The sequence below is a fragment of the Neopsephotus bourkii genome, unplaced genomic scaffold, assembly GCF_033783945.1.
Source record: "Neopsephotus bourkii isolate Nb327-2 ecotype Australia unplaced genomic scaffold, CSIRO-AGI_Nbou_v1 NB_616, whole genome shotgun sequence".
NCBI classification, from domain to species: Eukaryota; Metazoa; Chordata; class Aves; order Psittaciformes; family Psittacidae; genus Neopsephotus; species Neopsephotus bourkii.
Window position 1 is genome coordinate 2,532,237 of NW_026901116.1, and position 12,264 is coordinate 2,544,500.

Here is a 12,264-nt window from a genome sequence, read left to right on the forward strand (position 1 = left end):
CTTTATTTGAGCAAAACCAGCTGTCAGACCCCAAATCCCCGTTTAAGCAAAACCAAGCCATCAGACCCCCAAATCCCAATTCAAGCCAGACCCCTAAATCCCTATTTGTATAAAACCCAATGTGTCAGAGCCCAAATCTCCCACGTGAACGAAACCAATCAGACCCCCAAAACTCCATCTGACCCAAACCAAGCCACTAAACCCCATTAACCAAACCAAAGACCCCGCAGTCCCGCATTGAGGATTTGGGCTCATTTCCATGCCGATGGGCACAAAGAGTTAAGATTCCATGGGCGAAGGCCAGCAGTGGCCAATCACACAGAGCAGAGCCCGGCCCTTGGCCCCAACCCAGCAGCAGGTTGCTCTCTGCAGGTATTAGTTTGTTTTCCTGCCCGGGGTACCAAGCAGGGAGACGATGAACCTCAAAACCTATGGAGAATGGGGAGCCCCGGATGCATCCCTGGGTTATCCAGGTAAATCCCGGTGGGTGCTGGCTTTTGGGAGCGTCTTTTCTTTCCTCTTGTTCCCCGTCTCGCTGCGAGTCTTTGTTTGAGAACAGAAAGGGGCCAGGCAGGGGAAGGGAGGGTTTGCAGTGGATTAGTGCGTGGGACCTGCTGCAGGTGCCTCTTTGGGATGGGATGGGATGGGACGGACCCGCTGGGCTGTGTTTGCACTGGGGGATCAGAGCAGGGATGGGGTGCATGGAAGTGGGTGCTCAGCGTGGGGAGAGCTATTTCACCCTCTTATAAACCCACCCTGGTATCCATCAAGCACCAAGACCTGGCACCTTGGTTGGTTTGGGGCACCATTCGGGTCAATGGCACTAATGCTGGTGGTGAGGACGAGCCACCACAGGGACAAAACACCATGGGGGCTTGTTGTGAACCCAGGAGGGAGCGAGCACTTCCCTGGCTGGCTCCATGCCCTTGAAATTCCTCAGGGTGAGTTAATGATAAATCACAGCCAGGTCAGTAACGTGGTGGGAGCTGGTGGTGGGCACCCTCTTGTCCTTCCTGCTGGGACTCAGGATTGGGAATGGCAAAGCCAGGCAGGGGTCATGGGGATGGCTGCTTGGAAGCCCAAAAGGCAGGATTAAACCTCCCCGTTGCAACACACAAGGCAAGGGTCTGCTGAAAACGGGGGTCCTCCTGCTCCCACTGTGAGGCATTCAGGGCCAAGGAGTGGGTCTTTAGCAGGAGATCCCATTGGGATCGCTGGGATATGGAACCACATGAGGATGCTCAGGTAGATGTTGGGGTGTTAGACAAGGGATGTAGCTCCTCACTGGGTAACTTTCAGCAGGCAGCAGCACCGTGCCTGCCCGGGAGCACCCCTGTGCCCCTGCTGCAATAGCCCACACCACGCAGCACCACGGGCTCAACCAGCAGCAGCTCAGCTCCAGCCACCTTGCTGAAAAGGCAGCACCTTCATAAGGGGAAACTGAGGCACGCAGGGATGGGATGGCTTCAAGTGGTTCAGCCTGCAGCATGGAGCATCCCAGAGCCATAGAATCATAGAACCACAAAGTGGCTTGGGTTAGAAGGGACCTTAAAGCTCCTCCAGCTCCAACCCCTGCCACGGGCAGGGACCCCTTCCACTGGAGCAGCTTGCTCCAAGCCCCTGTGTCCAACCTGGCCTTGAACACTGCCAGGGATGGAGCATTCACAACTTCACTGGGCAACCTATTCCAGTGCCTCTCCACCATCACAGTAAAGAACTGCTTCCTTACATCACCCACTGGAGTTTCTCTGGGGCTTTGCCCACCTTGATGCAGCCTCCAGGGTAATCCTGATTTCTTTCCTTCCTGGAGCAGCTCAAACCAGTGCAGTTTGCCAGGTTCTTGGTCCTTTATGCTCTTTTGGATACAGAGAATCCTGTGGGTTAAAATTAGGAGCACCCTTAGATGAAGAACTGTGGTGGGATTGAACTGGGAAAAGGTGAAGCAGCTTGTCTGGAGGTGCAATAGCAATGCCCAGATTGATTATTGATTATGCTGCCAATAAGGGTTTCCAGGTAGCTGCTGGGCTCTCTAAGCTTTGCAGAAGGATGCTCTGGGGCAGTAGTGGATGCTCTCTTTCTGCTTGCAGAAGGATGCTCTGGGGCAGTGGTGTGGTCCACAGCATGGACCCAGCAGGAGCCTCTGCTGCTCTTCATCACCCTCAGCATCATCACTCCTGGGTGCTGCAGCAAAGCACAGTGAATACAGATGGGGACTGTGTAGCACATACATGGGGGGTGTCCATTCCAGGAGCACCCCAGGGAGCAGAGGGAAGGAGGACAAGGAAGGGGATGCGGAGCCAACACCATGTGCTCTGCAATGGAGGTTTCAGCCATTCTTTGCCATGATTCCACCTCCTGCCACTTCCTGGTGGACAGGGATGGAGGGGAGGTAATGGAGTGTGTCCTTAGACACAGCTACCAACCACGAAGGAAAACTGATAGGGAACAGGCAGGATTAGCCAGGGAAGGTGGAGCAAGCTGCACTATTCAGGCTTTGTGGGGAGAGAACAATGGGGCCTTTATGGAGAAGGGAGGTGACAGGCTGGCAGGCTGGCGGGGACAGTTCGGTGCACACAGTGTCCCTTGGCCAGCTCGGGGGACAGGGCATGGGATGTGGGATGGGACAGTTTGGTACTCAGTGTCCCCTCATCAGCTCCAGGGTCAGGGAACTGGGACGTGAGATGGGACAGTTTGGTATCCAATGTGTCCCTTGGCACGCTGAGAGGACAGGAAAATGGGACGTAGAAAGTAGGATGGGACAGGTTGGTTCACAATATGGCCCTTAGCCAGCTCGGGAGACATGGAAATGGGACGTGGGATGTGGGATGGGATATCTGGTACCTAGTATATATCCCTTGTCCAGCTGGGAGGGCAGTTAATGGGACATAGGAAGTAGGATGGTACAGTCTGCTGCACAAAACGTCCCTTGGCCAGCTCAGGGAGCATGGAAATGAGACATGGGATGTAGGATGGGACAGGCTGGTACCCAGTGTGTCCCTTGTCCAGATGGGTGGACAGGAAACTGGGATAGTATAGCTTGATACCCAGCATGATTCTTGGCCAGAAAGCCAAACAAGGAGCAGGGACATGGGATGAGACAGGCTGGTACTCAGCATGTCCCTTAGCCACAGGTGGGGACATGGGGAAACTGGGATGCAGATGGGACAGGGGATGGGCCAGTTTGGTACCAACACATCATCGGGTAGTGGGACTTGTCCCAGGGTGTCACTGCGAGCCCCACTATGCAGACCACATATGTGCAGAGGTGGCATTACTGTCCATGCAACCTTCACACAGGGTCTCGATCCACAGCCACCCTTCCCAAATCCTCCAGCAATGGGAATAACACTGATGCACTATGAGAGTGCATCGGGCTGGTTCTGGGATCGTGGGGGCCCTCAGCTGAGAGCGAGGAGCATCCCATGCTGGGCACATCCCAAACCAAGTGCTGCCACGCACTCCAGACCTCAGCAGAGGGACCTTGGGGATGGAGAAAGCCACCATCTATGGCACAAGGACCCTGGGGACAGAGAAAGCCACCATCCTTAGCAGCACAAGGAGCTCTCCATAAGAGCCGCCCGGGTCTTTTCATCCCATCCCTTTTGTTTCAGGCTCATTATGTAAATGGCTGATGCTCCCCCGTAATGAGAAAGTAGTTTCCCAGAACACAAAAGGCTGTAATTATCTCATTAGCAGCAGAAAGGGAAAGGAAATGTTTCTGAGCCTCTTGCTTTTATTCCCCACAGCAGCCCAAGAAAGCACAGCCCCCCAAAAAGGGACCTGCTTGCCCCAAATCCTGACCCCCACAAGCAAATCCTGACCCCCACACATGATGCTGCCACACATCCAGGAGAGAAAGGCAAAGGATGCTCCTCAAATAATAGCTACATAACGGGAAGGTTGGCTTTGAACTGGGCCCAGTTATCCAAAGGATGCTGCTGGTCCCTATGAGGACCCTTCAGTGCTCTCAGATGCTGGGACAGGAGGTGTTGCTGGGAAGTGGGGATCATAGAATAGTCCCCATCTTCCCAATTGGATGTTCCTTGGCAGGACTCCCAAGGAGGGATTGTAGCACAGATTCAGGATGGATTTCTGCAGTTCAATGCTTGCAACAGAATGTGATAGGAAGTATCCTTGGGATACATGGAGGTTGCTCCCAGGAAAAGGCATCTAGGATGGCTTTGGTGCTGTTTTGCTTTCTGAGCTCATGCCTTCCTTGCTTCTAGCTATATACCCAATCCTTGGGGTAGTAGAGCTAAAAAGGTCCCTGCAATTACCCAGGCTGCAGGCAGGATCTTGTCCTTGCTGAGGGCTCCAAAACCCCTTTCTGGCTGGGTTTGCTCCTGCCTACACTCTGTTCTCAACCCTGGTCCTGTCTTAGTCCTCAGTGACCTGACTGGATGCTGCCAGCGCAGCAACAAACCACTTGGTTTGGGTTGAATCACTGGCACGTTTGTGAGCTGGATCAGGCCACGGAGAGAGCCAATGAGCAGCAGATCCGGGTGGGATCTCTCCTACAGCAGGGGCTCAATGCAAAGCTGGTTGTGGGCCATGATTCCAGCAGTTCCATAGGGAATTTGTCTGGCTTCAAGGGAAAAAAATGCAGGGGTCTCTCAGACAGTAGGGTCCTGGGGAGAGAAAATACATGTATAGTTTATAGTCTGCCCTTGCACTGAGAGCTTCATAGAACCACAGAGTGGTTTAGGTGGGAAGGGACCTTAAAACTCATCCCATTCCAGCCTTCCACTACAGCAGCTTGCTCCAAGCCCCGTTGTCCAACCTGGCCTTGAACACTGCCTACTGTCTAGTTTAAATCCACTTTTGATGGGAAGTTCGTTAAAGAAGGACCAATTTCAGTTTGAGGAATAACCCATCTCATTCAGAGGGGATAAAAGCGAGGAGGAAGCAGCAGGAGTTGCTCATTTGCCATCCTTTGGCTTTTGGCTCTGTAAAAGCTTGTGGTTGAAAATGAGATGTGAGACGTGAAACGTGAGATTTGCACGTTTCCACAGGCAGGTTCAAGTGCTTTTGTGCCATATTCCAGTGGCGGAGGAAAACCTGGCAGCCGCCGAGCCAGGATGTTGGAGTGTGGGGAAAGGAGTTGGAGGAGGTGCAGAAGAGCCACAAGAAGCACTTGAGGGCTGGAAAAACTGCCTGCGAGAGACAGGAAAGGTTCCTTCTGTTCCCCTCTTCAGACCAAGCAGATTGAGAAGGGTGCAGAAGGAGGTACTGACACATTGGAGTAGGGTGGGAGGGGAGCAACAGTGCCCCTGCCTCTTGAATTGACCCTGGCGGAGATGCTCTTGGCCAGGTTTGGGGCCAGCATGGCCGTAAGGAGGTGACACATGATGGCTCTTGACACACAGGAGGTAGAGCAGCAGCTGAATGGTCTTTTTGGATGATGTGATGTGTGAGCAGAGGCTGAGGGCTGCTTGCTCATACCTGGAGAAGAGGGATGTGACTGCAAGTTGCATCTTGGTGGGAAGACAAAAACCTTTGTGGAGGTGCATGGTGTACAAGTAAGGCAAGCAGGGCATTCTGCAGGGCAAGGTGGGAGCACTGAGGAGTGAGGCAGGTCCATCTGACCTCCTGCAGTGCTGCAGTCAACCCCTGTGCTACGTCCATCCACCCCAGCCTGGGCAGGGAGCAGGAGCTGGGCTCCCATAGACTCATAGAATGGTTTGGGTTGGAAAGGACCTTTAGATTATCCAGTTTCAACCCTCACCATCACTGCTGGAGGTGTCTTGTGGGAGCACAGGATGTCCACGCCAACCCAAGCAACAACCTTTGAGGTGCTGGAAGCTTTGCTGAGACTCGAACACCTCCCATGGATATACTGGCAGAGTGTGACATCAGGTCTTGGGATACAGCAGTTGTTTTTCTCCAGGGCTTGTTAATGCTTCACCAGACCCAGGTGGTTTTGCTCCCTACACTCTTCTCACTGCTAACCCATTACTGGCCTTCCCTTCCTTCTCATAGAACCATAGAATAGTTTGGGTTGGAAGGGACCTTCAAAGCTCATCTAGTTCCAACCCTTTGCTATGAGCAGGGACATCTTCAACTAGATCAGGTTGCCCAGAACCACATCCAGCCTGGCCTTGAATGTCTCCAGGGATGGTGCATCCACCACCTCTCTGGGCAAACTCTGCCAGGGTTTTACCACCCTCACTATAAAAACTTTATCTCCCTCTTTTAGTTTAGAATCATAGAATCATATGTTGAAATAGAATCATAAAATCATAGGTTGGAAAAACCTTTAAGATCATGGAGTCCAACCATTACCCCACCACTGCCAAGGCCACCACTAAATCATGTCACTGAGGGCCTCACCTTCATGGGTTTTGAACACGTTAAGGGATGGTGACTCCACCACTTCCCTGGGCAGCCTTAATGGGTTTAAAACCATCACCCCTCCTCCTCTCACAACAGTCACAGCAAACTTGTTTTCACCCTTTTACTCCATTTCTAACCTGCTCCACCACCCTAGGACGTGATGACTTCTTACCTCCAGCTCTCTGGCAGCAAACTGGGGAGGCACCAAAGCCCTGATGACAGCACAGGTGTAGGTCCTGCCCGCAAAACCCCTCTAAACAACAACAGAAGAAGAGGAAAAAGGAAGACACAAAAGCAGCAGCCTGTTTTCATTGTGTCAGTAATTGCTTACCCGTTAAACCAGGCACAAACAAACTCCACTCTTGAAGGTCAGGGGCACTCCTGTTGCCACAATTGCTGGTGGGGAGGTGGAATCTTTGACCTTCAGATGCCTTTGCTGCCCGTCCTGCCGGGAGCACATGCCTGGGCTGGTGTGTGTGCCAAGGCACTGCCTTGCTTCGGGGCTGCGAGCAGTGATTGATTTCCTTCTCGCATGGCACAGTGCCTAGGTATGTCTCCCAAAGGCCTTTGTTACCAGAGTGTTAACAATTAACCTACTCAGGCAGAAACACAGCCAGGCCTTCCTAATCTGGGCTTGGTTAACCATTCACCTGCTTATCTGAAAGCAATTTTTCTCCTGCCTAACTGGAAGGCGTTTGCTAACTCACTTGGGTAAAGCAAGTGTGAAGATTCAGGAGTTGTTCTATAGATTGTTCTGTTTACAATAGCACCTTGGGGTCCCCTGGAGTTTCAGGCCTGGTAGGAAGAGGTGGCCATGAAGAGTGGACCCATCGCAGCTGGGGAAAAGGAGATTTCAGCCCAGGCTGTTTGAAGCAGGCATGAAGAAATTGCTGTCTCCAATGCAGGGATGGTGGGGGAAGAACAAAGGGCCACTTGGGTGCGTGGGATGGGATGCGATGGGATGGGATGCAATGGGATGGGATGCGATAGGATGGGATGTGATGGGATGGAATGTGATGGGATGGGATAGGGAGGTTGTGCAACACAGAGATGGTGGGGAGTTGCACTGCTGTGTGAAGTCCTGGTGTCCCCAGCCAGAGGGGAGAGACTGGCTGTACTGGTGGAACATGTCACCTCTCCTAGGTAAGGTGCTTACCAAGAAGGGTGCTTTGGATTGATCCAGGCAGACAAATAAACCCTTTTCAGCTTTTATTACCCCAGTAATGCTGGGAATGGGAAATGAGCTCAGTGTTTGTTCTGGAAGGGTTTCCTTCCCCTTTGTGTCTGCACAAAGTCCCTTCACTTGGGTTCCTGCTGTAATCACAGGGCTCTGAGGAGCAGAGCTCAGCAAGGGCAGAGTGTTGGTTCTCGGATCTGGTGGCTGCTGGGATGGATGGGCAGATGGATGTCACTTGGGAGTGATTCAGGTGGAGATTGTTCTCCTCGGGAGGTAGGATGGAACCAGTGTCTTCTTGAGAGCCTGGTGAGGATGAAGAGTGAGGTGGTCCTGGTGCCTCCTCACCACTGCGGATGGGATGTAACATCTGGAAAGATAGAACACCTGGAGAGGGCAGTGGCTGGTGGGTTGTTTAAATTCTTGCTTTGGTTTTCTGCCTGTCTGGAGCCTCTCAACCCCACTACAGGGAAGGAGAAACCACTTTTGCCCCTCTGATGTGGCTTGGGGGTCTCTTTCCAGCCCAGTCCTGCTTGGAGGTGACTCCCATTGCCTTCTAAGGGATGGACTTGGGAGGGAAATGCTGGTAAAGATGAGCCATTCGCTTCCCTCAGCCCCCCTGTGCTGATGAACTGCCAGGCTCAGCATCCTTGTTTCATTGGGAATCATCCACAAACCCAATTTTAGCCCATGTTCCCATGGGAGGGAGGCAGTTACGAGATTTAAGGGGGAGAAATGTCCTGGGGAAGGTTTTAATCATGTATTCTTCCAAACATGGAAAGAGAAAAATGCAACCCTCCGTCCCTGCATCACTCCTTATCTCACTTCCTTACCTCCCCTACCTCCTTCTGGGCTCAGAACTTGGATTTCACAGTTAACCTGAGGAACCACCACTGTAAAATCTGGCTGGGAACCAGAGCTGACCAGGAGGTAGAAAACCAAGAGCTGTTCTTGAAGAAATGGCCCCTTTTGGCAAACAAAGCTGGACTGTCAGGGATCCGTTGGCACTTCTGGAATCTCCTTAATAACATGTCTGGAATGCTTGCCCATATGCTCTGTTTATCAGATCCTGGGTTTACAGTAAACATAAGCTAACAGCTATTTTTTTTCAGAATAGTCTCTTGGATGATTCCCAGTTATAAGGAAGAAAAATAGGAAAAGAAACATGGGAAAAGGTCCATTTTTAGAATCTGCCCCTATGGTGCAGCTTTGATCCCATAGCCCAAGAAGGCATCTGAAGCCTGCTCAGGTTTTGGGTTGCTGGCACTGAATGGGAACACTGGCTCAGCATCCTGGTGCACTTGGGACATGGGTTTAAGCAGAAGCTTCCTTGATATGGAAATCACTGTCTGAGAGCCAGGATGTCCACAAAGGCAAAGAAAGACCCTTGGTGAAGACCTCCAATGGAGATGCCATGGGGCTCCTTTGTCTGTCTCATGTCTTGGAAGACATTGCCATGACTCTTGCAGAGCCTGTGACTCTCACCCAGCTTAAGGGCATTCATCTTCCCTATCTCATAGTGCTTCTTGTTGTGTTGGTTGGGGTTTTTTGGGGAAAGGATCAATTTTCCCAGTGATCTCATCCTGCCCTCAAACAGTCAATGTAAATGTGCAAATGTCACTGTGGAATTTACCCAGTAAGGAAAAGGTAACCAGGATTTCTCCCTCCTCAGCTGAGCATGACCTCCACTGCATGGAGGCCATGAGGCCACTCCTTTTCCTTTGTCTGGAGCTGAGACCTTCAGAACATCACTCTCGTGGTGGCTGATGTCCCACTAAAATAGGACACAGCCTATAAAGATCCCAACATCACTCAAAGCCTGCTTATTCCTAAATTAGTCTTCCCTTTACTAATGACATCTAAAGGCACCATGGATTGAAAGTAGTTTCAGATGGGTGTTCCTCATCCCTCCTCATCACTCTGTAGCCCAACCAAGTCTCCCAGGTGCCCAGCAGATTATTATCCCTGGTGTCATGCACTCCTGAACTGTCTATGGTGGTGTGTTTTGGGAAGTCCCTTTAGGGTGCAATGAGGTTGTGAGTCCTGCTCAATGTGTTCAAGAGAACATCCAGATGTCACACTCTGGATGCATGACCAGACCCAGACACTGCTGGTGGAGGTTTTGGTACTTAGGACTGATAACTTTCATATATTTGGCTGTGGTAGGTCCACAACGTGCAATGTTCATGTGGTGTTTGTTTGCTGTTTGGTCATCAGACCTCAACCAGTGAGAGGTCTCTATTGGGGGACAAAGCTGCAGGAAGGCCATTAGCAATGACTACAAAATGCTCACTATTGGGTGAACATCACTTCACGTTGCCGGTGGTTCAGTGGGACAAGTCTCCTGTGGTGTGATGTGAAAGGGGATGGAGAAGGTTAAACCACAAAGCACATCCTCTGCTGCCTCACAGCTGCCTTATCCCTAACCATGATGGAGCCCACCTTGTGTGTCAGACCATGGAGGCTCCTTCATGCCTCTCCATGAACTCCGGTGGGATGATGGCTTTCAGCAGAGCACCTCCTTAAACAGCTTTTCCCCTCTGTGACCCCTTCCATACCCTGCTCTGCCCCAGCTCACTGTAGGCACCAGCTCTGTGTCCTCTCCTCCAGTGCAGCAGTTTGTCCACCAGCCCTATGACACATGGACCGTATTTCAGGCAGGGCAGTACTCTATAAGATCAGGATGCTGGGAAAAGGGAGGAGGCTGCAGACCTCCAGAAATGCAGTTCAATAAAAGCCAAGTCGAGCAGCACAGCCCCTGCTTTAACCTTTATAATTCTTTTTCCATTCCATTATTAGTGCAAATAGCAAGAGCCCGTGAGACACCGCATCAGAGCTGAGCTCCAGACCTGGGCTAGCTCTCCAGGGAAATAACCCAGCTCTCCTACTTTACTTGGGGAGGGCTGATTTAATATCCCTACCCCAAGAAGAAGGGAAACCCCACTGAAAAGGGATTTTCTCCAATTCCCCTACCTGATAGCCCTGTCTGAGCCCTCCTATCATTGAATGTTTCTCCAAAGGGCATCAATTTTGTTGTCCATCTTTTATCCAGGGGGACATCTGTACCTCCCACTATCCATAAATCTTTCTTTAGTCCCTGCACAATGTTGACCTGCAAAGGGTATGGTGGATAAAAGGCATCTATTTAACAGTCCTTTCTTTTCCCCTCTTCTCCCAGTGCCACTGACCTGTGCCTCCACCTCACCTCTACACTGCCATGGCCACTCTAGACACGCTGCCCGTTCTCAGTGACCCGACTTACCCCATCCCGGAGAACTTCCATAGTTTTTCTCCCCGGCCATCCCAACCCATCTCCCAGAGCACCATGGGCAGCGTGGGCAGCGGCGTCGCCAACGACCAGGAGTTTGCCATGAAGAGCGTGGGGACCCGGACGCAGAGCAGCAGCCGGCAGACGGAGGGCTCTCGCAATGGGTATTCCACACGGGAGATCTCCAACCGCTATTCCGGCGAGGAGAAGACATACAAGACAGAGAAGGTCTCCAATTCCCTCTACATCAACGGTGACCTGCGGAAGAGCGAGAAGGTGAAGATGGACATCTGTGGGAACGTGACCACCAACAACGAGAAGAACATGCCGCCACCTCCCCAGTACCGAGAGCCCAACAACCCACCAAAGATATTGCCAATCTCCGGCAAACTAGACCAGGTGAGAATTCCCACCTCCTGGAGCAGCCTGGTGACCGTGGCACACCTCTTAAAACACAGACCAGGAAGCCGTGGGCAATGGTGCAATCCTGACGGTCTAATTCTTGCTATGTAGATGGCATCCCTTTTACCTAGATACTAATTCTTACTGCTTTCAGGGGGAATGTTAGTTCTTGAGGAAGCCAAGAGCATGATCACAAGTCTGCTACAGCTAATTTTCAAGCTCATTTAAGTGATTGGCTATTCCAATCTACCCAAGATGCTGCACCTACCTCCCTGACTGATGAAGAGGGAGCTGAAGCAGGCTCTTTTTCCAGTAGGTCCAGCATCTGTGTCCCACTCTTGGGTTTTATGACATTTATAGGCTGTATCCAACAGCCCACTGCTACCAGAAGTTGTAGTTGCCTGAAAGCAACTATGATCCCAGTTCAAAATCCCAATGCTCCTTGTGAGGGGCAAGTTAACAAGGCTTGAAACCTATTCCTGTGAGCATCATTGCCCAGTCTTTGTGGCTCATACTGGCTTCAGGAGCAAACATCTCCTTGATGTTTGAGGAGCAAAGCCTCAGTGCCAGCAGTGGTTTATACAGCCTAATAACGTGTGTTCTGGGGATGCTGCCTTGTACAGTATTATTTCTGCAGCATATGGTGGCCTTTCCTCCTGGGTTGTCAATCCACTGGTCCCTGTAGTCCATCTCAGTCCCACATACCAGGTAACAGGGTTTTGGTCTCCAACCTTGCCTGCTCTCCAGGGCTCATTCTGTTTCTCCTAGAAGGCACTTTGCTGAGCATTTTTGCTAAGAGCTTCCTCTGGGTTAATTCCCACATGAAACCCAACCTGCAGTAGAGGAGACTCAATCCCATTTTGAGGAAAATCTTGTTCACAGGGCAAGGAATGTGCAATGTCTTAAAATACTTTCTAAATCCTTTACATCTGTGATCCATTCTCACCCCAGCATTGCTTATGCCCCTAGAAAACACATTTACTTGAAAAGCAGTTTCAGCATGTTCCTTGTACAGTGTCACGACTGGGGTCACAGCTCCTTCCTACTCCTGTCCAAGCATAAATAGGACATGATGTCCATAGAGGTG

At 51.3% G+C, this 12,264-nt stretch overlaps 1 protein-coding gene across 3 annotated transcripts in view; it reads left to right on the forward strand.

The window, feature by feature from the left end:
• Positions 1 to 12,264, forward strand: part of LZTS3 (leucine zipper tumor suppressor family member 3) — a 43,735-nt gene that overhangs the window by 25,737 nt on the left and 5,734 nt on the right. For 2 of the 3 annotated variants that reach the window (XM_061351954.1, XM_061351956.1), the window contains exons 1-2: positions 318 to 473; positions 10,686 to 11,174. In XM_061351954.1, the coding sequence (XP_061207938.1) occupies positions 10,725 to 11,174 (450 nt within the window). In that variant the 5' untranslated portion in view covers positions 318 to 473; positions 10,686 to 10,724. Of the gene's footprint in view, positions 1 to 317; positions 474 to 10,685; positions 11,175 to 12,264 lie in introns of those variants that run through there. The other variant, XM_061351955.1, reaches the window with a different exon arrangement.